Source organism: Vombatus ursinus, unplaced genomic scaffold (genome assembly GCF_900497805.2).
Source record: "Vombatus ursinus unplaced genomic scaffold, bare-nosed wombat genome assembly UNPS02000582.1, whole genome shotgun sequence".
NCBI lineage: Eukaryota > Metazoa > Chordata > Mammalia > Diprotodontia > Vombatidae > Vombatus > Vombatus ursinus.
The window spans coordinates 33524859-33551135 of record NW_020940360.1 but is presented as its reverse complement, the minus strand read 5'-3'; the positions used below and the strand labels follow the sequence as shown (position 1 = coordinate 33551135).

The 26277-nt window shown below is 37.3% G+C and overlaps 1 protein-coding gene and 1 non-coding gene across 4 annotated transcripts in view; both read left to right on the top strand.

The window, feature by feature from the left end:
• The window catches only part of ATG5 (autophagy related 5), a 138410-nt gene extending 127333 nt beyond the window's left edge, over nt 1-11077 (top strand). For 2 of the 3 annotated variants that reach the window (XM_027855346.1, XM_027855363.1), the window contains one exon: nt 9877-11077. In XM_027855346.1, coding sequence (XP_027711147.1) covers nt 9877-10013 — 137 coding nt within the window. In that variant the 3' untranslated portion in view covers nt 10014-11077. Of the gene's footprint in view, nt 1-9317; nt 9361-9876 lie in introns of all 3 variants that reach the window. The other variant, XM_027855355.1, reaches the window with a different exon arrangement.
• An 8760-nt stretch (nt 11078-19837) lies between these two features.
• LOC114039283 lies at nt 19838-19944 on the top strand. Its single transcript, XR_003568659.1, has one exon. It is a non-coding gene; the product is annotated as a U6 spliceosomal RNA (small nuclear RNA).
• Nucleotides 19945-26277: the final 6333 nt, after the last annotated feature.

The window sequence follows — 26277 nt, the reverse complement described above, 5'->3', positions numbered from 1 at the left end:
AAAACAGCCAAGAATACTTCCATCATCTCAGTAAGTTTAAAAACCATTGACCTAGATTATTTATTCTCAAATATTTTCTTCCTAGAAATTCTTGCTACGCACTGTGATTTTGAGCAAGCCCCATAATTTCCTCTGTGCCTGTTTCCTCTTCTGTAAAATGAGGATATTTCCTTTCCTACCGCATTGGATGATTGTAAGGATCAGATGAAAGATTGTTTTTGAAAGTATAAAGTGCAAAGTGGTATTATTCTTTTCCAAAAGAATGTGCAACTCAAGGTGTAACAGGAGCTGCATAAGACTTAACTTCACCTTTCCAAAAACTAACAGCTGGGGGTTATGTTCTCTGTGTTAAGGATGTTACTGAAAGTATAGCTTTGGGTAATTATGGAACTAGCTAAGACCATCCTCACTATTGGGAATTGGAACTCTAGAAGAACTTAATATCTCCTGGCCCACTAGCCACCTACTTGCTGGCCTTGTATTTTAGCATCTAAACTATTCTTAATTTGATGTAATTGCTCCATTGAACTATGAAACCATACCCTTAAAATAGAAACAAAAAATATTTTAATGGTTGTAAAAAAAAGAAGAAGAGGAAATATAGGCTGCTAGGTGACAGTGACAGATCACTGGACGTAGAGTCAAGAAGACCAGAGTTCAAATCCAGCCTTATATACTTATTAGCTACGTGACCCTGGAGAAGTCTCTTAACTTCTGCCTTCCTCAGTTTCCTCATCTGTAAAATGGAAATAATAATAGCACCTACCACCCCGCCTCGGGGTTGTTGTGAGGATCAAATGAAATGTGTGTAAAATGCTTAACAATCCCTTTGTTTTGTTTTTTTTGTTTTTGTTTTTTTTTTTTTTGGTTAGGCAATGGGGTTAAGTAACTTGCCCAGGGTCACACAGCTAGTAAGTGTTATGTTTCTGAGGCTGGCTTTGAACTTAGGTCCTCCTGAATCCACGGTCAGTGCTGTATCCACTGTGCCACCTAGCTGCCCTGACACTTGACAATCCTTAAAGCACTATATAATTGCTTGATGATGATGTTGTTGTTGTTGTTGTTGTTGTGATGGTTATTATTATTTCAGAATGGTTTGAATAATCAAGTTTGAACACAGTCTTTCAGATCATCTTAGTTTGAGGATATTTAAAATTGGTCATTATTGCTTTTGCAAATTTGGGGTCTTGGCTTGGTATCAGAACAGATCTTTGAAAATAAAAACTCCTAAGTTTATGCCTCATCTACCTTGCTTTCATTCAATCTTCATTTCTTTTCCTTGCTGTAAAATAGGTACATAATTGACTGTGGTAATCTTTATAACATATATTCCCATGATGTTTTAATCCAAAGACATTACCTTTTCTAAAAGCACACATAGAGGAATGATAAAGGTGATTTCTTCAATTGTTCTGTATTAGTAAATATAGCTAGATTGTTTGGAGGGATCACAGAACTCCTATAACAGGATAACTGACTTTCCATCTTGTCTCTTTTACAGAAGCGTGTTCTTTGCACAAGTAATAGTTCACTTATAGTATTAGAAAACAATTGTCTTTAACCAAAGTACCAAATAAATGATTATATAATATGTAAGTCATAATATTTAAAATCACACTAAAGTTTTCCCTCTGCTGTCTATGAAGAAATGTGTGCTGTTTATCATACAAATTAGTCATATAAACAGTATTATCAAAGGGAGGTTGAACATTCTTATAGCACACTTTTTCATGTAATAATCATAGACTTAGGGGTAAGGTTATGGTCATATAATCAGTCCAATGCCCTCATTTTCCAATTGAGAAACTGAGGTTTAGAGAAACTAGGAAAATAAGCCTAAGATTATGTAAGTATTGACAGAGGCAGGATTTGATCCCAAATCCTCTGGGATCCTCAAGTTCAGTGTTCTTTCCAGTGAAGCAGACCCTGCTAAGTCTTCAGCCTCATAACACTTTGCTAGATGTTCAATTATATACATACTTAAACTTTCTTGCAAAATAGTTTATAATTCAGTTGTTAAAATCTAGTTAAAGGGTTTATTTCATCAAGGGATCTGAATTTTTGAGGTTTTACTGCATTTCACTTTCGTAAGTTTTCCATTTTATTATCTTTAAGAATTTGCTTCGAGTATTAAGACAAAAATAGAAACAAAAACACGTACAAGAAAGAACTTTTAAAACCTTCCTATTAAGTTGTAGTTAACTTTTACCACACTTTGCAGTTTCATTATCAGAAGGCTTTTAATCATGTTTTTTAAAATACATTATAGCATAAAGTTTCTGAACTTAATACATTTTTCTTTCAAAGACTGTACAATGCTGAATATAAATACTTTTTAATTTAGTATATTCATCCTGAAAACAGATGTGTTTGTAGATGATTTTTAAAATGGATTAAAAAGTGGCATAGACTTTTTTAAAATCCTGTTGAAAATGTTAACAGTAGGCTTCTAGAAAAATAACAGGGAGTATAATGGGGAAAATTTTGTAAGAACACACTCCATGCATGAAAAGTGATAGCAAGTGTATGTTATCTATAATGCTATGTGTTCATTAAGATGTATACTGCCTTGTGAATATAGATCCGGAAGAAGTTGATGTAAGTATTTTAGAATGGGTTTATATTTCTCTGATAAACAGCACTCTCCTTCTGTTTGTGATCACAGGATGAAAGCTCTGTTAGCTTGTGTATGTACATTTTTACTGCTACATCATGTAGCGTGCTCTTAAGATTGAGATCTCATTCATTCCCCAGGAAGCATTTCTGTCTAAGATTAATTGCCCTTTTAAAATCAGTGTTTGATGTATTCCTTTGGCTATATCCTGACTTAGTTTAACCCTCCTTGACCTGACCTCACTGACTATTACCCACTGTGACTGAGGCAGAAACCCTTCAGTGTGATGTATGCACACACTACAAACTTAAGCCTGTGGGTTTTCACATCGATGGATTCAATTAGTTGGAGTTTTACTGACAAACATACAGTCGAGGTTAAAGAATTTGTCAGATGCTGAAACAAACTGTCCAGACTTAAGTTAATCAAATAATTCATCTGCATTTATTGTTTTGTCTATCGATTTAAACACTTGCTCTGGAATGTGAAATGATGTCTTATAAATGGTATTGAACATCCCCAAATGACAAGTTCCATAGCTCCTCATTACATTAGAGCATAAAAACAAAGAGATGCAAAGGGAACCATATTGGTTGTGGCCATTTCATGTTTCAGATTTCCTTTCTTCTGTATTCACTTAGTCTAGATTTTAAACTTTTACTTCAGTCGTACTCTGGTTTCATGACAAATTTGGAATTTTTCCTTTAACCATTTTTTTGTTTTCCTTAAAATAAACAATCTGAGGTCAACGTATTTATTCTACTTTCACTTCTTAATAGTAAGGGGGCGGCTGCTGGCGCAGTAGATAGAGTGCTGGGCCTGGAGTCAGGAAGACTTCTCATCCTGAGTTCAAATCTGGCCTCAGACACTTAACTAGCTGTGTGACCCTGGGCAAGTCACTTAACCCTGTTTGCCTCAGTTCCTTATCTGCAAAATGAGCTGGAGAAGGAAATGGCAAACCACTCTAGTATCTCTGCCCAAAAAAACCCCAAAAGGGGTCACAAAAAGTCAGACACAATTGAAAAACAACTGAACAACAACAAAAAAATGTAAGCATCCACCGGAAACCCCAGCTATCCATCTCATAGTCATTTGGCCAGTATTGCTTGTAGAAAACTAGGATTTAAGTGAAAAATATAATGGCTATATATGTAGCTCCTGAAGAAGAGGGGAAAATAATCCTGTACCTTCAAAGGTAGAAATTCCTCAAATGCACATTTATCATATAAGAATTCTCTCTCTCTCTCTTTAAAAAAGAAACTGTTTAAGAACATTGGAGGGCTAATTTCCTAATTGTGATTTTTTCTTCTTTAGACTATCTAGTCATGAGTTCAGTTGAACACAATACTTAAACAGCATGTCAAACTGTATGATGAGATTTTTATTATAATTCAAAGTTAGCAAAGGCATTTTTCCCACCATTGTATGTTACAGTGGCCTGTATAACAATTGATTATGTGTTTACCTCTTAGTAAAAATGTTGTTCATTAGTCATTCAGAACACGTTAATGGGAGGCCCAATTCTCATAGTTCTTTGCGCTTGGTTTACAAGCATTCTAGATAACTAAATGCATAGTTTTTATGTTTATGTAGAATAACTGAGTACATTATCTTTTCTTTTAAAATCATACCACTCATTATCTTCTCTTTCATCCATCTTAGTTGGGAAATTAAGCTGAATAGAAATTTATTTCTATTCAAACATAAGATCAATTTAAAGGAACTTTAGTGATCATGAAGTTCAATTCCTTAGTTTTACAGATGAGGAAGCTAAGTCTCAGAGAGATTCTGACTTCCCTTATGATATGGCAGAAATAGTACTAGAATCTATTTCTTCATTCCCAACCCAGTGTTTTTTCCACCATCTTGTGCTACCTTCTACTTTTTTCTCCTTTGTGTATAATTTGCTTTTATTTAATGTTACATATTATTAACATTCAATAAGAGTAAATGATTTTACATGTGTAAACTATTTTCCTATTCTAATAATATAACTAAAGCTTATTGCATTTTTCTTAAAATTAAAGATGCCTTTCTCTCCCAGCTCCTTAGAATGTTATGCATCCAGAACTCTAACTCTGTCATCTTTTTTTAATGGAGGTATGAGCAATGATGATAAATAAATCATAGGTCCAAACCAAAAACTTGCCAGTTATAACAGCTATTCAGATTGTCTTATATGTAAACTTCATTCATCTGTAATTTCGGTTTATTTTCCATCACTTTAACTTAGAATAAAGGAAAAACCCCTAACTTTATTGCTGTTCATTTTACATTTTTAAAGGCAAAATATCATAATTCATGGAGATCCTGGCCTTTTTTTTTTTTTAAGCAAACTTTTCACATGATTTGCTGCCTAAATAATGACATAAATTCAGTTTCTTTTCTATTTTAATAAATATAAAATGTCTCTGGCCTTCATTTTCTTTTTTCTTATTAAAAAAGCTGAAGTATTTATGAATGACTGTGCTTGGTGTTGTGAAGTATATTAGGGTAGTAGCAGTTTCAGGTTCATACTGAAATGAAGAACAGTGAGCTGAAACTCGTATCAGGCCCGTTCGCTCAATTACTGTCTCAAGCATTGGTCTACTTAAACATTAAATTGGCTTTTAAAATAAAAGTAAACTGAGTGGGTGAGATATGAAGTAACATTTTTATCCTGAGTCATTTGTTTTATACTGACATTTTTCTCATCCCTAAGTAGTAAATTCTAGATTCTCACTTTGAAACACAAAGAAACATTTACCAAAAATCCAACTTAGTTTTATAATATCATCTAGTGTTTCACAAAAACTCTACTAAATGTCTCCCAATTCTTTTTTTAACTGTTCTAAAATTGACCAGTCATGCACTGTTGTTGTTTATGGCATTTAGATTTTAAAAAACAATAGCTTATGTGCTTTCTGGCATGTCCTATGACATGCTTAATTCCTCTCACCCTCCTTTTGAATTTTGTAACCAAAATATTCACTCAGTTTAGAAACCCTCTGAGGAGACATTCATCTTAGCAGGTTTTTCTTTGGATAACTCAATTCTGTCAAAGACCAGAGATTAGATATCACAGGCTTGCCCTCTTCCCCACCAATAGTTTTCCAAAATACAGATTTTAAAACAATTAGCTAAAGAACATAAGCTAGTAATTGCCAGGGACCTGAAGTTCATTTTATGATGTGAGAAATTTTTTTGGCAAAGCACTTCTTTCTGAGTATATAAACTAAGTAATTGATATTATTTGGTTTTTTTCTGGCATTCTGTGGAAGATTGGCTTTTAGTCACTAAACTAGGGAGCCAGTGCTGACTGGCCTCCATTTAAATCTTTCATAATTTTTTCCCACCCAGTCTATTAGATTTACACTGCTCTTGAGTCTGATAATGAACTCTAATTGCCTCTGATGGTACAGCTTGTGATAGCCATCTGTCCTAGATGAAAATGACCTATCAGAGGGGTGATAGTTTGTCTTTCAGACACAGCTTATGAGTGGATTGTATGATAGCCAATATTCTGCTTTCTTTTCTAAAGGATACTTTAACCAAAAAGTGTTAACTTCTAAGGGTTCAAATAGTAACCCTCTATACCGTGCATCAGACAGGGAGTCCTTAAAGGTGACTCTGGCTTGAAGAAAAATTTTGTTGATAAGGAACTCTTAGACCACTACTACTTCCCCTTTTGACTGAGTTATTGATAAGGAGTGATTCTGAGAATATGAAATATTTCTAAGAAATTCAGTATAATGAGAGAGGAGAACTGAGGTGGAAGTGCTTTAAAGCAGTATAAGAAAGACTCACTAAAGTAAAACCATGGCAATGTAGAACTCTCTTGGAATTAGTCACAGGATTGTAGAAGGTCAGAGCTGAAAGTGGCTTCAGACATCTTGTCTGTCTTAACCCTTACTTCTCTTTCACCTCCTCCCTTTCACCCCTACTTCGGTAGACAATGTTTTGCAAAGAAGCAGCTCATGGAGGTTGAATGACTTGACCATTACAACACACTTAGTAAGTAATGGAGTTAGACTCCTTGAACATGGGGCTTCGAGGCTCACCCCATTTTTACTACACCACTCTGCTGCTTAGACATTTTGGATCTTGAAGTATTTGCTGATTTAAATATTAAAAATACCTTTTTATTTTAAATTATTTGGATAGAAACCTCTTACTTACCACCTTGTGACCTTAAGCAAATCATTTGACTTCCCTGGACCTAAGTTCCCTTCTCTTTAAAAAAAAAAAAAAAAATTTAATGATGAAATTGGACTAAATGGTTTCCGAAGCCATTTCTAGCTCTAGATCTTATCCTGGGATCTTAAGATGTGTTATTTGCTTCCCTGTCTTGTTAAAGCGTAGACCAAATACAACTTCACTCTTTCTTGATGACTATTGGTTTTCATTATGAGTACCATTCATCATGCTATGCTTTGATATAGACAATGTTCCAATAACAATATGAAGAGTTTCCCCTATACAGTGGCACTACAGACTGTTGTGCTTTTTTGAATTCTTTCCCTTTTTATCATTTTTTCCCCTCTTTCTTCATCTTGCCATCAAGTTGCCAGCTGTTATTTCTGTTCTTTTTATGATGTCTGCCTGTTACAATTTCTCTTCCCATCCCTGTTACTACTTCTGATCCGTTGTGGACTTGAAAACTAGGTAACAGCATTTGACAGAATTGTGTTTATAATAGATATTAAATAAGATCTAAGTGTGAGCAAAGATCTAAGGAGGCTTGCCTTCAACTAAAGGCAATGTGGTGCAGTCGTTGAAGTGCAGGACTTGAAATCAGGAAGGACTGGGTTGGAATCCTACCTCTTACCCTCTCTGTATAGATATGAGCAAGTTCCTTAACCTCTTTAAACTTTGGTTTCTCCAACTCTAAATGGGAGTAATACCTACCTTACGGAGTAGTTTTGAGGCTCAAATAAGCTTCATATATAACATAAAGTGATTTTTAAAATTATGTAAATCTCAGATTTTTCTGTCTCTTGAGGTAGCTCCCTACCAAACTATCTTTCTCCCTTGAGAGAAACATGTACTTTCTAAAAACTACTTTGGATGAGCAAGTGCTTTTTTCATTTGCTTCCTGTTTCTCTGCTGAGTTTTTGTCTTTTGGTTGATTTTTTTTTTTTAAGATTGTGGAGTTATTATTGTAATGGAAAGGAACACTTTAGGATGTGTTTTGATAAATAATAGCTTTATCTTTTTTAAGATCTCATAGGCCCATAGACTGTTTGAGCTGGAAAGAGCCTTGGAGATGATCTCATCCAACCTTCCTATAATATAAAGAGAAAAAGGAGGCCCTGAGGTGGGACATGATTTGTGTCCAGCATCACAGAGGAGTAGTAAGTGGCAGAACAAAGATTCAAACCAGGGTCTTCTAAATCTAAGTTCAGAGCTCTTTCCATTATACCATGCTCTACTCACTCATATTGCTGATATAGTTTAGAAATATTAAGAGGAACTTCTTATTCCTATACATGTCCTTTCAACATAGGAAGTCATTCCACTTTAGTTCACCCCCAAATACCACCCATCTCATGTAAGTTTATAATATTTTGTGCTTCTTTCATTTTAAGAGAATTCCTTATTCCTGAAGTAATTTTATAAATTGACATTTCATCACACTTGTAGTGTTATGGGAAATATGAAGGTCTGTCTTGATTATTTACCCACCTCCACCATCACCTCCCCCTACCTACACCCCTCCCCCCTCCTGCTACTCTCCCCTCCCCAAATTCCCATGGGTGTGTTATATAAGTTGGAAGGGGCTTTAGAATAGAGGGCATCCCAATGCATCTGCTTTAATGGTTTCCATTTCTGGGCAATTGTCTTCTTATATCCACCACCTCATTTGATCCTCTTATGAGAATTCAAAGCCATTTCAGGATAAGGAAGATGTTGTCCATATTGTCCATGCTCCTTCATGTAAATAGTTGAGTGAATTCTCCCTTCCCTCAATCACATCCCCTTCTTGAATGTCTAAGGGACTGGCTTTTTTTGATCCTAAAAGAAAAGATGATTCAGGAATAGAATCAAGGTGACCAGTTAAGGGGTTGATATCTCTTGAGTTCTGTTCCATTTTTGTGGTCAATCTCAAACCATTGGAACAATGTTTCCTAATGAGTTAATTTGGCATAGTGGAAAGCACATTGGATTTGGAGCCAAAAGACCTGGGTTCATGACGTAGATCTACCACTTACTAATAATGTTAACATGGACAGATCACTTAAGCCACACTTACCTGGTCTACAAATAGAGATAATAGTTATATTACCTACTTACCTGACAGGATTGTTATAAGAAAACATTTTATAAACTGTCAAAGTACAATATAAAATTTGAGTAGCTATTATTTGTCTTAAGAGAAAGCACCAAATTTTTAAAATTATATTATCTATGATCTATGCCCATATTTTTATCCATACCTATCTGTGATACTTAATTTCAGTGAATAGATATATTTATATATTCTTTGAACACCTTTTATGGATTGAGCACTACTAAATGAATAGGGAATCCACAAGAAGTTTATAGTTTCAAAGGGGTGTTGACATGTATATAGATAAATATATGTAACAAAAAAGCACCGTGGCATACAAAACCAAAAAGCATCAATGAAACTTTATTTTAGAAAACAAACTACACACACCTATATGCATATATTTCCCATTAATAATCAGAATTCATTTTAACCCTCAAGTTTCTGTTTTAGGTAAGAAGCACTGCTGCATTTCAACTTTCTCCATGTCCACATGGTAAAGTATACTGAGTGCACAGGGGAGAACTAGAAGTGGGCGTCAAAAACATAAAACCATCATGTGTCAAGACTCCCAAACAGTAGAAATCACTGACTCAGACACTTAGTTCTAGATATCGCTTATTTTAATATTTATAGTAGCAGGTGTTTTTAGGTGTAACTGACACAAATTAGGTCGATGAATGTAATGGTCTATTTTCTTCTCTATAGTTTCATTAACGTCAGTCTTCAGTGAGCCTAGTAATTAAGAAAGAACTAATACTTTCACATACAATAACAGAATTTTTAATCAGGATTCATTTTAACCCTCAAGTTTCTGTTTTAAGTAGTATAAGCACTACACCATTTCAACTTTCTCCACGTCCACATTTCCTGCCCTATAGACACGTCATGTTGAAAGATGTAAAAATCCATTTGATTCACTGTTTTCAGAAAGCATTCAATTGTGTTTATGGGTAAACATTTTGACCCTCCTAATTTTTTGTTTATTGTTGGATTTCTTTCTTGGAATTAGATGGGATAAAGAAGAATCAAATTATGATTCATGGAATTGAACCAATGTTGGAGACACCTTTGCAGTGGCTCAGTGAACATCTCAGCTACCCTGATAATTTTCTTCATATTAGTATCATACCCCAACCAACAGATTGAAGGAGAGCCTCTATTCACCTAAAAAAGAATGAGCATCACCCTTAAACTGGATCAACCAGAGCATGTCAACCTTTTCCTTAAGTCAGGTTTGGTGGAGGCAACCTGACCAGAAAAACCTCCTTGCTGCAATGCAAGCCAGACAGGAAAAAAAGATCCCATGGCCAGATAAGGGCAGTTAGGCTGGCCTTACTCTGCATCACCACTGCTTTCCTCCACTGCCGTCATTAAACCTCAGCTGCAACATGAAAGACTTTACAGGACCACTGCAAGTTTTCTGTTTTCTTGTTAAATATAATGAAGCTGAAACTCAGCCTAAGAAGCAGATGGAAATATGTGCCACTTGAATTGTATTTCTGATTAACAAATAAACAAGGGTATTTCCTAATGTGACCATCTTTGAACTTTAGATAGAGGGAGTGGAAACATTGGTTTAATTTTCAAGAGAATTAGACTTAAGAAAGTAAAAAAGAAATTCTGTTATCAATAACTTGCAGTAATTTTTTGTAAAAGATCAGATTACAGTAAACCCATCTTTCCTTAATGAGAATTTCCTATGTTTACAGTATGTATTGGTATGCAAACGATCTTTTAACTTTGATAATGAGCAGTGAGATTTTTAAATAAAACCTCTAAACATGTTTTGTCATTTAATAACATGTACGATTTTGTCGCTTTCAAATATTTTCTGACTTGTATATAGCAGATCACTGTTTATACTGTATGTGTTACCATTCAGACAGGTCTTCAATGGCATGGTGATAGGCTGGGACAACTTGTCGGTTAGAGAATTTCTTGCTCCCAGTTTTTATATCTTTATGTGAAAATATTTTCTTTATTTGATAACACCATACACCAGTGTTAAAGTTTATCATTGCTATTTTATTTATCCCCTTAGACTGAGTCCGTCACATTTTGGTATGATCAACAGATGCATTGGATACTTTGGCCTACTGGAAAGCTCATTCTTTTCCAGGCTATTTACCCTGTCTCTGACTGTAATGTTTTTAATGTGGTCCCCTGGCAGTCAGCTTGTAAAGTTTAAACATGACATATCCTTCCTTGCAGTAGCTTTTCCTTTACTTTACCAGATATATTCAGAGATTACTGGCATTCTCCTTCAACGTTTTTGTGCATTACAGTTTCTTGTGGACTTTCCTTGCTGTGTTCACTATGTCAACTCATCTGAGTTTGCTAGAACTTAGCATTGCGGCAGGAATGGTATTAAATTCCATGACAAAGTGGAAATATTTCCCATTTTCTAAATTTATCAGTGTTGATTGAAAAGTCCACTAGCACTCATTGCTCCTTTTTCTTCTTCCTTTTTCATGTCTTCACAGTAGCAGCTGTCTAATCAATAGCAAAATCAGTCAAAGAAAAGGGGAAAAATTGTACTTTGTTGAACAGATATAGTGAGGATCCAAAAGCAGAAACAGTGGTGCCATAATAACCAGAGCAAAACAGCAAATAGATAATAATTAGCTGATGTAAATTAAGAAGGAAATGATGTTAGAGTAAGGGTAGAGAAGAATAACATTACCCAACTTACTTAAGAATGAAAGGATGAAAAGCCTAAAAAACATCATTGATTTGTCTTTATCACAAAAGAAGAGGTTAGTCCAAAGATGATCACTCACATTAGATGTGTTTATCCTTCCCAGTTTGGGAGTTTACCCCAAAATGACAGACTGAGCTTCATGAGCAGAAGGGTCAAAATGCGTGGACTATTTCTAAACCACAGTGAGGAAAGAAAATACTTTGCAGAAAGTGGTGGTGTCATTCTCCACTGATGAGACCAATTTAAGATCTCAGACAGTGGGCTCATGTGAGCTTAAAAAAAAAAAGCCTTACTCTAAGATTTGAAAGTAAGTTTTACCAAGCCTTTTCCCTTTAAAAAAATTTTTTTTTTGGTTTATTATACCAGCAATCTAAATGTGTTGTTCTCTTCTGTAGTCCTGTAATCCTTTATAAGCCCAAGTCTCTGTTGCCCAGTGGTGGAACAAAAGACAGAAATTAGTGCTTGACTTAAATATCTATTTTTGTTTCTTTTTATTTGACTATTTAAATTTTATGGTTTATTAAAAAATCAAATAAAGCTGGAGTCTGTCTTTATTGTCTAGAAGTTAAACTGAACATTGCCTAAAGCACATCAGCTATTGGGGGAGGGAGAGAGGGAACCACCTCATTTTTACAGACTGCCTATCATAAAATAAAATATTCACAGAAAAATAAGAAAGACATGAGAGAGAAATCATAAAACTGTAATTACATAAAAGAATTGTGAAAGGCTACAAATCTCAACATGTTTATTTTATAATAGATTTTTTTCCCCTCCCTTGGCTCCAGAGTCAAAGAAAAAAATACTTTGCACTGTTTTTCTCTAGATTATTTTTATTAAATTATGTACCTACTCACTGTACAAAAGAAAATGCATTTCTAGAAAGGTGACATTGTTGAATGGGAAATGCACTAAATTGTTGCTCATTTCTCATGGTTTTTAGAAAGATATAAGCTAAAAGTAATAACATGTTCAGAGGTGGGTAAACCAGGGTGGTAAGCAAAGCTCAGGATGTTGAACTTAGAAAAAATCCTTAGGGGTCACATCAAAGAGAAGACCTTCTCTGAAATCTGAAGACTCTCTTCAGATATTTGAAAGGCTGTCGTGTGAAAGAGGGGCATTAGACTTCATCCACGTGGCCCCAGAGGGCAGAATAGAGAAGTAATGGGTAGAAATTGCAAAGGGGTAGATTTGGGACTCAGTGTGGAGTAGAACCTCTGAATAATTTCTGTCCAAAACTGGAATGGAGTGTGGTGGATGCCCCATCACCGAGGGCTTTCAAGCAAAATCCAGATACCCACTTGGGGATTTTGCAAAAGGAATTTCTGTTTGGGTACAGGTTATACTGACTGACCTTTGAGTTCCCATCCAATTCTACAGCTCAGTGATTTTGATGTGTCTAAAAACTTTACCTAAAGAGCAAAAGCTACCCTAATTCAGCCCAGTTAGCTCCTTTGTTTTTGTGCTTCAGTGTATTCTACCGATTCCTAAGTAGTGTCTACAAGTCAGTCCACTGACATGTTTATCAACTGAATCGAAGATAAGGCCCACTAATGAAGTAGATCGATGTTGGGATTAATTTTATGATATATAATACTAGTGCACTGAAAACTACAGTAGAATTGATCATTTTTCAATGAAACATATTGTAGTCGTTGCATGATGCTAACTTTTAATGGTTAATCTCCTTGTGGCACATTTATATTTTATGTGCTTCTTGAGGTAACTTTTCCTTCCTTTCAGTGTTTAGGTGTTTGGTTTATGTGGGTCATGCCAGAGACTGACAGTCTCACTTTTTATTTCTTGAGCTAGTGATATTTTTGTCTGAGGTAAATTGGTTTTCCTGTCAGCTATGCCAACATATTAGAAACAAGTACCTGTTGCAAACTGTGAAATGAAAAAAATTGAAGCACAAAGATACTTAGGTAAGTTTTGGTCTACTCAGAGGTTTTATGATTGAGACAAAGATGAATTTTCATACTTGTTTAACTTTTGAAACTTCTCAAAAGTTTAAATATTTTTCTAAATTCATGCATCTTTTGGACTACTTTTTTTTTTGATGATTTCATGCATTTTTAGAACTAATAAGTATACGGCATTTTTTTTTTTCAGGCAGTTGAGGTTAAGTGACTTGCCCAGAGTCACACAGCTTATGTCTGAGATCAGATTTGAATTCAGATCCTCCTGACTCCAGGGCTGGTGCTCTATCCACTATGCTACCTAGCTGCCCCAAGTATACAGCATTTTAAACAAGAGTCTTTCTCAGCTGCATTGACATTGCAACAGATGAATGGTTGACATGATGATTAACTTAAACTATAAACAATTTTGAGTTTCCAAAAGTGTAAAAGACCTTACAAGGAGGCCCTTCTCTATTATCTCCAAAATGTGCCCCCCCAATATGTTCCAAAAAGCAAATCATACTATATTTCTAAGATAAACTAATAAGAAATATAGGAGGTACGGTATGGATAAGGATTCATATGCTAGATTTCAGATTAGAGCCAGAATTGTATATTTGGGTAGGTAAACCAGAGGCTGCTGATATTTATAGATCAGAGGATGGGTCTAAAAGACTGGTAAACAAATCCAGAAGGAGGGGAGATTTTGGAATGGGGAAATGAATATCAAAAGCAATCTTTATTACAATCAATTAGCTTCGCGTTGCAGCCTCCTTTTTCAAAAGGAAACAGAGCATCAATGGTAAAGTTAGTTTTTGTTTGGAAAAGATCATGACAGATCTGAGGGGGAAGGGTAAAGGGGAGGTGGGGGTGGAAAGCAATACAGCAAAGTATTTTGGGGAACAGATTAGCGTAATACCCAGCTGATGGTCACTTACTCAAATCATGCTTCAATTCCTCACCATTACACCATGGATATTTGCTAAAGTCTGCATTCATTTCAGTTGTAACCCCAACCACAGCTTCTACCTTTTGTTTCAACAGCAATACTAATTTTAAAAACCCCATAAAATCAATCTTACTTGACATGAGTAGCTTGGGCCATATATTGTATCTGACCTTTTCATAGATGAGTAATCTGTGTCTGAATATTGCCTCTCAGACTTTATTTCTGAGCAGTACAAAGTGTTTTTAGTTAGAGAATCTTGTTTAGAATGGTAAGCAAGATTATATAAAGTTTATAGTAAGGCTTTACCAAACTCTTTCAAGGGAATGTTTCACTTTTTCTATTATATTTAAATTGAGGAAAAAAAAAACATTTAAATTGAGAAGAGTATACTTTTAACTTTTAGTTTTTTCACCTTTTGTTGTTAACTGCCTGATAACAGTGCCATGTTATTGACTAATTCTATCAAACCTTACTTTAAGTGATTCAGTGGAAGAAGATATTTACCTGCTTTATACACATCCTTGAAAGATATTAATGTCCCAAGTTTGAAAAGTGTACAGTCATGGAGAATTGGAAGAAACCATAGAAGCCCAACATCCACCATCACCATCCACCCAGTGCAAGAATCCTTTCTTCGATACCCTTACCAGGCAGTCATCCAACCTCTGCTCAGTGCCAAGTGCCAAGGAAGGGCATGCTCATTGTTTGAATGTTCATTATGTTGAGTCAAAATCTATCACCCCATAACTTCTGTTCATTAATCCTAATTCTTTTACCTGAAGCAATATATAATTGACATCCCTTTTCCACATGGCAATATTTCAAATGTTTAAAGGCATCTATCATAGCCTTGCTATGTATTTTCTTTCTGGCCAGACATTTTCAGTCCATCCAGCTATATTCCTCATAATGTAATTTTCAGATCCTTCATGATTCCATTGGTCTGTTATTACTTCTTTGATTCCCAAATCTAAAGCTATGCTACAACCCTCCCTAGCATTTCCAGCATCCTTTGGCATATGGGTCTATCTTTATAGCAGGTCAAGTTCATTATGGCCAAAGGTGGACTCATCACTTTTCCCCATTCCTCCCTCCCCTCCACCCTCACCAAAAAAAAAACAAAAACACCTTGTATTTTTGCCTAACTTTTCTAGTTCTGTTGATGGCATGCCCATCCTTCAGACACACAGGCTTAAAACTTTGGGGTCTTCAATCAGTTGTCAGGTTCTGTTGATTCTACCCTGGCAATATCAGTGGATGTGCCCATTACCACTGCAGCCACTAAAGACAGTCCTCCCTTGAACTTTTGTAATCAGTAACCCCCATCAGGGCTTCTTATACCCAGTTACTGCTCTTCGGTCCATCCCTCACACTACTGTCAAAATGTTTTCCTAGTGCACCTGTGTTTATCCTGTCGCTCCTCAGAAACCTGCAATCAAATTTGCCTATCAAATCAAGTCTATTTCTCATATTCTGGTTATATTTCTGATGAAGTTCCTTTCTGGCATTCTAGACCTTCCACAATCCAACCTAAACTTACCTTAACCAACACAACCCATTTTCCTTCACATATTCTATATTCCAGCCAACCTAGTCTACTCAGTATGCCTCATTCTATCTTTCCTTTTACCATTTCCATCCATTTGCTTATGCTACCCTGCATGTCTGAAATGAACTTACTTACCCTAACTCTTCTTATTAAAATCTATTTCTTCAGGGCCCAACTCAGATGCCACCTCATCCATGAAGCCCTTGCCAATTATTCCTTCACACACCTGTCCCCTAGCTGCCCCAAATCTCTTTTCTCAGATTTCTTCTGGTGATTTATCTAGTCCTCTCATTCAATTGTCATCTTCTGCCTTGTATCATATTACTGCTATACATGCCTAATTCCCTTAGTTTGTGAGTGCCTTAGAATATGGACTATGTTTTACCTAATTTGCATATCTTTAGCCCATAGCAAAGGGCCATAGGCACTTGATAAACGTTTGTTGAGGGCCAGGTAGGTGGTGCAGTAGATAGAGCACTGGCACTGGAGTCAGGAGGACCTGAGTTCAAATTTTGCCTCAGACACTTGGCACTTACTAGCTGTGTGACCCTGGGCAAGTCATTTAACCCCCATTGCCTAGCAAAAAAAAAAAAGATGTTGAACTGAATTTTTTTGAAACCTCAAGTACTCAGAATAATATTACAGATGTCTATCTAGAGGGCAGAAGGATAAGTGGGACACTTATGATACACTGGGACTATAGTCTGTGGTCTCAAATACTATAATTCTATTAATACAGGCTAAGATTACAACAGATTTTCCGGTAGCCTTTTTTTTTCTTTTAAATAAGGTAATAACTTTAATAGACAACAACATCAGAGAGGAGACTTTACTCTAGGTCAACAAGTTAAGTAGCAGAGTCCAGATTCAAACCAAGGTCCTTTGACTCCAGGAAGGAAGGAAACAAGTGCTTATTATGTGCCAGGCACTGTGCTAAGAATTTTTAAAATATCTCATTTATTTAATCATTAAAATTATATCATTTAATCTTCATGACAACCCTAGGATATAGGTGCTATAATTACCCCTATTTTATAGATGAAGAGACTGAGGCTAACAGAGATTAAGTGACTTACCCAGGGTCACACAGCTAGTAGTAAGGCTGAATCTGAACTAAGATATTCCCAATTCTAGGCCCAGCACTCTAGGCACTGTACCACCCAGCTGCCTCTGAATTTCTAATTCCACTGTATTATGCTACTTCCTGTTGTGAGAGTTCTCTTTAAGGACTGATAACATACAGTAACATAGTCCTATCCTAGAGGCAGTTAACAATCAAACATATAAACGGCCACAGACAATGACTGGAGTTCCAAATGGTATAGCTTTGGGTAGCACACTGGTATGTGGGAATATACCATGGGAAATATTTCTAATTTATCCAGAATGCCATGTGCTCCCTGAACCTTTCCCCTCTTCCCAACACACATTTTCTTTGTTGCTAGGATGCTAAATGCTGGAATCCACCATGAAAGGATAATCACAAAGAAAAGCCTTTACATGTAGTTTAGATGCCAGTGTACCTACATTGTCAACTTGTACTCAAACTGAACACATAAATCAGTAAGAATTTATTAAGTGCTACTGTGCTAAAAAAAAAAAAAAAAAAAAAAAAGGGAATACATAGAAAGGCAAAAGACTGTCCCTGTCTTCAGGGAGCTTACAGTCAAATGGGGGACACAACATGTAAACAATAATGTATATACCCTCCTTCCTAACCTTCCCATTCACACATATTCAATAAACCACATCTAATCCTCTACATTTTATGTGGGTCCTGGATAAAATTTATTACCTAGTTAGCAAGCTTTTTTCTGAGTCTTAAATTATAGGACAGCTCAACCCTTTCAGCTTTAAAAAGTTGTTCATTCTTGCTCTGTCCAATATTTCCTCTCCTTTCACCATAATGTTTTTGGTGTTATCAAGTAATATTGAAAACACTTCTTAATCTGATGTATTGGAATAATCATGTGCCACAGTGAAACTAAGATTCGGAATGACACCGTAGCCACGTAATGGAGAATATGTCAAATGTCCCTAAAGAACATTGCTGTGACGTGGAGGCAACCCAAAAGAGGTGAAGAAGAATCAGGTCAAAGGAAGAAGCCATAAGCCAAGACCTAGCAGGAATAGGGTCAGTACTTAAGGAGTCATCAGAAAGTATGGGAGCATGAACACAGATCCAACTCAGAGGCCTTTGATTCACCATTTCAGCTGGGGTCTGCCCCACCCATAAAAATAACCTTTAGGAAGCCATGACAAAGCAAACTGTTGAATGGTACTCTCAACCTTTGCTTGTGACCGATACTTGACACATACAACATCAGTAGTCAATAATCAGCAGGTGAAACAGTGGTTAGAGTGCTGAACTTGGAGTCAGGAAGACCTGAGTTCAAATGCAGACTTAGACACCAGTTGTGTGTCCCTAGGTAAGTCATTTAACTTCTTTCTGCCTCAGTTTCCTCATCTGTATAATGGGAATAATAATAATACTCACCTTCCAAGACTGTTGTGTGAATCAAATGAGGTATTTATAAAGCCCTTTACAAACATTAAAACTCTGGCTAAATGGTAGCTATTATTAGCATAAATTAGAATATACAGCATTCACTCAGTGAATATTAAGTGCCTACTACTGCAAGGCTGGCAGGTAACTAATAACACAAGTCCATGATTCCTGGGCAGGTCACTTCTCAATGCCCCCAGGCAAGTATTGCAGAACAGTTGGGTCTGTCTTGGTAGATGAAGCTTCTTCACTGAGAGTTCCTCATACCAATGAAATCATGGGTTTGGACCAAAAACAACAAACAAAACCCCACGAACTGAGAGAACATCAGGTAGAGTAATTAGAAAGAGAGATACGACATTGGTTTAAGACATGTTAAGATTGAGGTGCTGGCAGAAAATTCAGGTGAAAATGCCACATCTTCAGCGGAAAGAGCTGGATATGGGCTAGGAGATCATCTTGTTTCAATGCTCTCATTTTACTGCTGAGTAAACTGAGGATCAGGCAAAGTGACTTACCCAAGTTCACAGAGGTACTAAGTGCCATTTTCTGATTTGAAGAAACTGAATTTTTAAATTACATTTTTAGATATCCACAAATAGAAAATAGGGCCAGAGCCGGATGTGTCTCTGCCAATACACAAATCTTTGACGAACTACTGATCAATTACACATTTAATCAATTGCATTAAAGCTTGTTGATCTAAAGAGCAACAGAATTGGTCATTGGGTTTATGGGACTGGAACTCAAGAGACAGGTTAGGGCTGCCTAGATGTTGAGAGTTGAAGCTGTAGGAGTGAGTGAGATCACTAAAGAAATGTAGAGAACTAAAGACAGCCACTTAGGGGGTGTTCACATTTGGAGAGAAAAAGGAAGGAACCAACAGGAAAGGCAGAGGCCACACTAAGTGAGAAGAAAGGGAATGGTTAACAATATCACGGTGCTACAGAGAAGTCACAACCAGGGCTAAGGAAAAACTTGGACTTGAAAAGTAGGAAAAGGGTTTTTCATTTTGTTTTGTTTTTCGTTGAGTGATGGGGTGGAAACCATATTGTTGTGGAGGTAAGGAATAAGTAGCTGGTGAGGAGCGGAAATAGGAAGTGTAGAATATTCTTTCAAGAATATCAGCAGCAAAAGGCTTATCAGGATTCAGGGAAGGTTTTTTTGGTTGTTGGTGTTGTTTTTAATTGCTGAAGAACAAGAAGACTTGCGGATGTTTGGAGGCACAGGAGAAAAGAGTGGGTGAAGAAGAAGAGATTGAAGATACAAAAGAGAAAGGAGGATATTTAATACCTACGTGATGCTGAGCAAGTCATTTCATTGTCTAAGCCTCAGCTTTCTCCTCTGGAAAATAAGGGGGTACAGTGCTTGCTTCAGCAGCACATATACTAAAATTGGAACGATAGAGAGAAGATTAGCATGGCCCCTGTGCAAGGATGACATGCAAATTCATGAAGCCTTCCATATTTTTGGGCAGATTAGGGGAAGAGATATTCAGAATGCATGCTATCTTGGTGTGGGGGGAGGAACGAGATGGGGAGAAAATTTGGAACTCAAAATCTTGTGGAAATGAATGTTGAAAACTAAAAATAAATTTAAGAAATAAAATAAAAATAAAAATAAGGGGGTACAGATAAATGAGGTCTGCACTCTCTTCCAGCTCTAAATTCTTTGGACTAGTGTCATGGTTTGTTGTAGATCAATCTCCTATATTTAGTGTCCTCAGTGATAAAGAAATTGTGTTTATTTTGTTCACAAAGAGTAGCACAGTCATCTGGATATTACTCTGCCTTCCATTCTAATTCACCAGAAGGTTTTTATGGCCGCTGCATTGAAACGTAGGGTTTGGCCTTGACCTTGAAATGAGATTTGTTGGAGAAAAGATTCTTAACACTATTACCAGGTATTTGAAGTTAGAGAATTAACTAGAAAAATATTGTTTCACAGGTGCACTAATTCTAAATGACCCACTGTTTAAAAGTGTGCATCATAAATCTTAACCCATTTCAGTGCTAAATGAAAGCGTCCATTACCTTATCAGAAGACATTGGATTTCTGGATTATGTCCCTGGATATTTGAAAATAGGGCCAAGTAGGATGTTTCCCTGCCACTATGCACATCTATGATGAACTTCCAATCAATTACATATTTAATCAAATTCATTAAAGCTTGTTGATGTAGAGAGCAACAAAGAGATCTGTAAAATATTTCCTTACAAATTGGTCCATCATGTTAAATCTGCTTGGAATCAGTTTTGCGATTAGATTTACATTACATCTTTCCTCCAGAAAGCCAGAATATATATTATTCTATGCACTTTTTTCCCTGCCTCTGTCTACGAAACTCTACAGGCAGAAATGGCACACCTATGAACAAATGACAGAAACCTTCCATTGCTTCTGGAAGGAGTTGCCAACTCATTTGATTGTCTGTGTTGAGTTGCTGTGACAGTTTTATGGTGAAGCCAATTTGAGGATAATTAATTCTTGTATATAAGGTCTCAAAAAATAAATCAAAAGCAAAGCCTCTTATACATAAAAGCAGGATTAAGTCTCCCAGAGGAATATATTTCAGTCGTATTTACCACATTCAAGCTTTCCTTCTTGAACTTTTTTTTTTCCAGAAAGTTAAACTCAAGTAAATTGGTTTAGCATCTGGAAACAGGAAGGAAAAAGCAGAGGCTAGAAAGGGAATTCACCAGACACCTTAATAGTGTCTTTAGACTTCAGGAGATAATTGCATATTAAGAATGTTCTGTGTACCTCAGCTCCTTCATTTGATAGTCCTCAATACCCACAAAGTTCTTGCTACCTTACGGGGCCATTACATGTTAAGTGAACAAGAACCAAGAGAGGGCACTGCCTCTGCCTTTAAGGGCTGATAGTCTAAAAACAGATGCCTCACCTAGTTAAATCAGTCAACCAATAAACAGGTATTGAGCACCTACTATGTGCTAGGAGCTGAGGAATACTAGCTCACATGGAGCTTATACTCTGATGGGGAAGACAAGCACATATAAAAGTATATACAAAAATATAAGGAGAACAAATGTAAATACAAATTACAAGGCACTTGGGGGGAGAGAATAGGCATTTATGTAGTGCCCACTATGTACTGGGTACTTTTTCTTTTTTTCCTACAAATATGTCATTTGGTCCTCACAATAATTCTGTGAGGTAGGTGCTATTATTACTCCCATTTTATAGTTAAGGACACTGAGGCAAACAGGTTAAGTGACTCACAGCTAGTGTCTGACACCAGATTTGAACTCACATCTTCCTGGTTCTGGGCCCAGTGTGCTCTATCCACTGTGCCACCAGCTGCCTCCAGGAACTAAATTTGGTTTCAGCTGCAGGTCGCGATGGAGAAGTCCCATGGTCCTTAGGGTACAGCAACAAAGCATATTGCTTTTTTTTTAACGTTACCATTCCCAGAGCTCTTGAGTTCAGGGTCCTGGGCTGTTACCATTAGAGTCCAAGGGGAAATGGTGGGTGGTGGTCAAGGTGGTAGTGGTGGTGATTGTGGTTTGACTAGCCTGGCACATGCTGCTGCTTCCTGTCTCTCCCTCAGGAGAGGGGTTGCCTGCCCTGTATTTGGCAATTGATTGACCATTAATGGGGATGGCTCTCTCCTTCTCCACAGTTGTTTTCCTGAGAGGGCTAATCTGGAAACAAGAATGGTGGGGGAGGCATACTGCCACTCCCAGCATCCCTATACCTGTATGCCTGTTGGTTGAAGTTGGCCAGCAGCTCTCATTGGTGGTGATGAAGAAGGCACGCCCCCTCTCCAAAAATGATTTCTACTCTCAATGATGGCTGTCAGGCCTGAGCTGGAAAAAGATCTGGTAGCTTGGGGTGCACTGCTCTTTTCAAGGCTCATAGGCTGTCCCTATTAGGGTCTGAAGGAAGATAGATGTCTTATAAAAGCAAGAATTGGGGAGGAGAGAATGATATGAGCCAGATACTGAATTCTTTAACAAAGGAAGTTGACCCAGAAAACAGTAGACAACAGCCTCCATGATTTGGATTGGGTGGAAAATTTTGATTGAGTAGACTTCAAAGTTAGAAGATCTACTAGCTGCACCAACAAACAGGGGCCAAATCCATGCATAGAGAATGGCCTATTTGTAGATAAGTTTCCTGAATTCTAAATCAACTATTCAGACCTAACTCAATATAGAAAAAATACACAGGGCCACTCAACCAAAATGTCCAATTACTTTAAGAAAAGTGCTTTAGCGACACCATTAGTGTAGAGTTGTGCAATATAAATATAATACATATTATAAATATAATACATTATATTATATATAATGTAATATAATATATTATGATATAATAATATATACAATATTACAATATTACAGGAGTATAGTACATTACTTGTACAATATAAAATGAAATTATACAATATTACAATATTATGCAATAAGTACAATGTTATACTAAGCTGAAAGACATCCAAAGATAACTTGTGAGAAACTCAGCTTTTAAGAGCTTGTTTCTTATGTCTTGGGCTGGGGTTTGTTTGGCCTGGTTTTCTGAGGTCAGAGACAATCTTCTTAGTGCTTTTCATAGGATCATAGGATATAGAGCTGGATATGGGCTTAGAGATCATCTTGCTTCAATGATTTCATTTTACAAGTAAGGAAACTGAGGCTCAGGTAAAGTAACTTGCCCAAGTTCACGCAATGCCATTTCCTTATTTGAAGAAATTGAATTTTCAGTTTATGTTTCTGGATATCCAAAAACAGAAAATAAGACCAGAGCAAGATGTCTTTCTGCCAATAGGAACATCTCACCTACTGATCAATTACATATTTAACGAATTGCATGAAAGCTTGTTGATCTAGAGAGCAACAAAGTAGAATTAGTCTGTCATGCTGAATCTGCTTGGGACCAGTTTTGTAATTAGATTTATATGATATCTTTCCAAAGCCAGAGTAAATATTATTCTATTTACTTTTCCTGTATCTGACAGCATTCTCAAGGCACTTGGGAGGGTGGCTTCTGCTTATAGAAGAGGACTCAGGGAGGTGGCATAGGACTTCCACGCAGTCCCTCAGACTCTCCCACTTTTCATGGGTCTTATCAGAATGCCTTCTCCACTTGAGGGCATGACAGACTCTATGCCTTTTGTCTATGAAAGTTGAATCCAGCTATTCTCTCTCGGCTGAAATGGGGTTATCACCTTTGAGGAACAGCTTGAACTGTCTAGCCTGGCACGTAGCTAGACAGAAATCTAAGCAAGTACCTAACACATTGCTGCTCGCTTCACAGAGCAGAGCACAAAGGTCTGTTGAAAGCAGCAGATGTTAAGTAGGAATAAGGGGAAGAGAATACATATGTATATAATGCCTACTTTGTAGTAGGTACTGTGCTTTATACAAATATTATCTTGTCCGATCCCCCAAACAATCCTTTGAGGTAGGTACCATTATTATCTACATTTTTAAGAAACAGAGGCAGACAGTGACCTCAGAGGTCATCTAGTTGAACCCACCTCATTTTATAGATGAAAAAACTGAGGAAAAGTGAATGTATGAAACAGAAAATTGAGATAGAGTGAAAACTAGATTTCTCATACTCTAAAATCAGAGAAAGAGAAAGATTAAATTTTGCATTTGTTAAAGCACTTACTGTCAGGGGACCTGGGTTCAAATCTTGCCTCTTCCATGTACTACCTGTGTGACCTTGGACAAATCTCTTAACTTTTGGGCCTTGCCTCATCTGTAAAATGAAGGCATTGAATGAATTGACTTCTAGATGCCTTCCAACACTAAATCTGGGATCCTCTGAATAAGAGGAAGAGGAAAAGAGAAGGGAAAGGGGTAACTTTATTATATTTTTTAAGCTGTATCATGAAGGTCAACCTTTGTTTCCATCCAATTATCTCTCACTTTGTAAAGTCCATTGGAAGGCAATCATGATTTGAGGTAGGAAATATTGTATTTTTGTAATGACCCATAAAGTTTACTATTTTTTTTTTTAAAGACTGGGTGTCTCCCTATTTCACCTAGGCTAGAAGTTCAGAGGCCATTCGTGGGCCCTGTCTTACTACTGATCAGCATCGATGTGCTCCACTTTTGACCTAGGCTGATCTGTCCGTCTTGAGGCAACCTAGTGGCTCTGGATCCCAGGGGTGGCTCACAGGCTTACAGTATCAATGCCAACTTAGTGCACATCCCAGATAAGCTTAGCCCACTGCAGCTCAGAATTCCTGAGCTCAAGAGATTTGCCAACCTCAGCCTCCCTGGTAGATGAGATTACAGGTGTGAACCAACTTCATTTTATACTTCTAAAGGTAGTTTTCTTTAAAGTAGGGCAGCTAGGTGGCCCAGTGGATAGTCAGGAAGACCTGAGTTCAAATCTGGCTTCACTAGCTGTGTGATCCTGGGCAAGTAGCTGCCCAAGGAATACAGTAAAAATCATTAAAAATCTGTTCAATTAGGAGGAAAAAAATCCCCCCAATATGTCCATCCTCTTCCCTCCAAAAAAAGGTTTGTGCAGTGGTGAGAGCTGGATTTGAAATCAGAGGACCTCAGTTCAAATCAGACCTCTGCCCACTTACCTCCTTTGGACCTCAGTTTCCTCATTTGCAAAATGGCACTAAATGACTTCTTGGGTCTTTTTCAGTCTTTAATCTAATATCCTGTGATCTTGCTGGTGTAGCTTGTGGTTAGAAAGTGCCCTCTTCTTCCCTACTCTCCACCCCCTAAACCTCCATGGATAGTGGAGCAACCTTTCCATTTAAATCTTAAGTCGATTCACACACAAATGTATAAAGCACCTGAAGTTGTGCTTTCTCTGAAGCTAGAATGTCTTCATCTGGCAGACTCTTTTTTAATGACCTGGAATGGTTTCCTGCCTTTCTGCCCAGTAACACTGACGGGCAGTGCACGTGGGGTACAGGTAAGGAAGACTGGATTTGGAGTCAGAGGACCTGGGTTTGAATTCTGACTCTGTCCATTACTTCCTGTGTGACCTTAGACAAATGATTTCACCCCCTCTGTGTCCTGATTTCCTGTGAAATGAGGAGTTGGGACATGATGGCCCCTAAGGCTGGCCCCTTCCAGCTCTAAATCTGTGACCCCAGAGGGAATTGTCAAGTATCAGATAGGAGCAGTAACCCTGTACCTTTACCTTTCCTGGGCCTCTGCCGAGTTCTTGGGTAATCTTGAGTGACAAATCTCTGAACCTGTGTGAAAGCCACCAACCCTAAGATAATGGAATGCACACTGGGGAGGGGACTTGGTAAGGTAATCATGTGCATGGTTTCCTGTGTGTTCCATTGAAATCTGCTGCTACCTGGCTTAGACAGCATTAAAAACATATTATGCTGAAATTCTTATCCCACCACTACCCTCGTCGATGCTGATTCCCAAGATAAGCCCTGAACAGCTTGATTCTCCTGCCTGATTTCTTTGGCAGTGAGGTAGCCTACCCTTGTCTCTGTATTACCAACATAGATGAGAACAGAGCGGATGAGAGGGAGACATGGGAAACTAGAGAGTAGCATGACAGGAAGCCCCTGAGAAGTAGGGCTTAAATGCAATCACAGATTCATTGGACTCTAAAGCTAGGACAGACCTTAGCAATCATTGAGCCCAATCCCCCTACTCCCTTCCCCCTCTTTTTTTTTTTTTTTTTTTTTTTAGCTGAGGAAACTGAAACCCAGAGGCTTCCAGTCACTGGCCCATGGTTGGTTAGTGATAGACCTGGAACAAGGAACTGGGCCTCTTGTTTCCCAGTCCAGGACTCTTTCCACTGCCCCCAAACTGCCTCATGCAGCGGGGTACTCCAT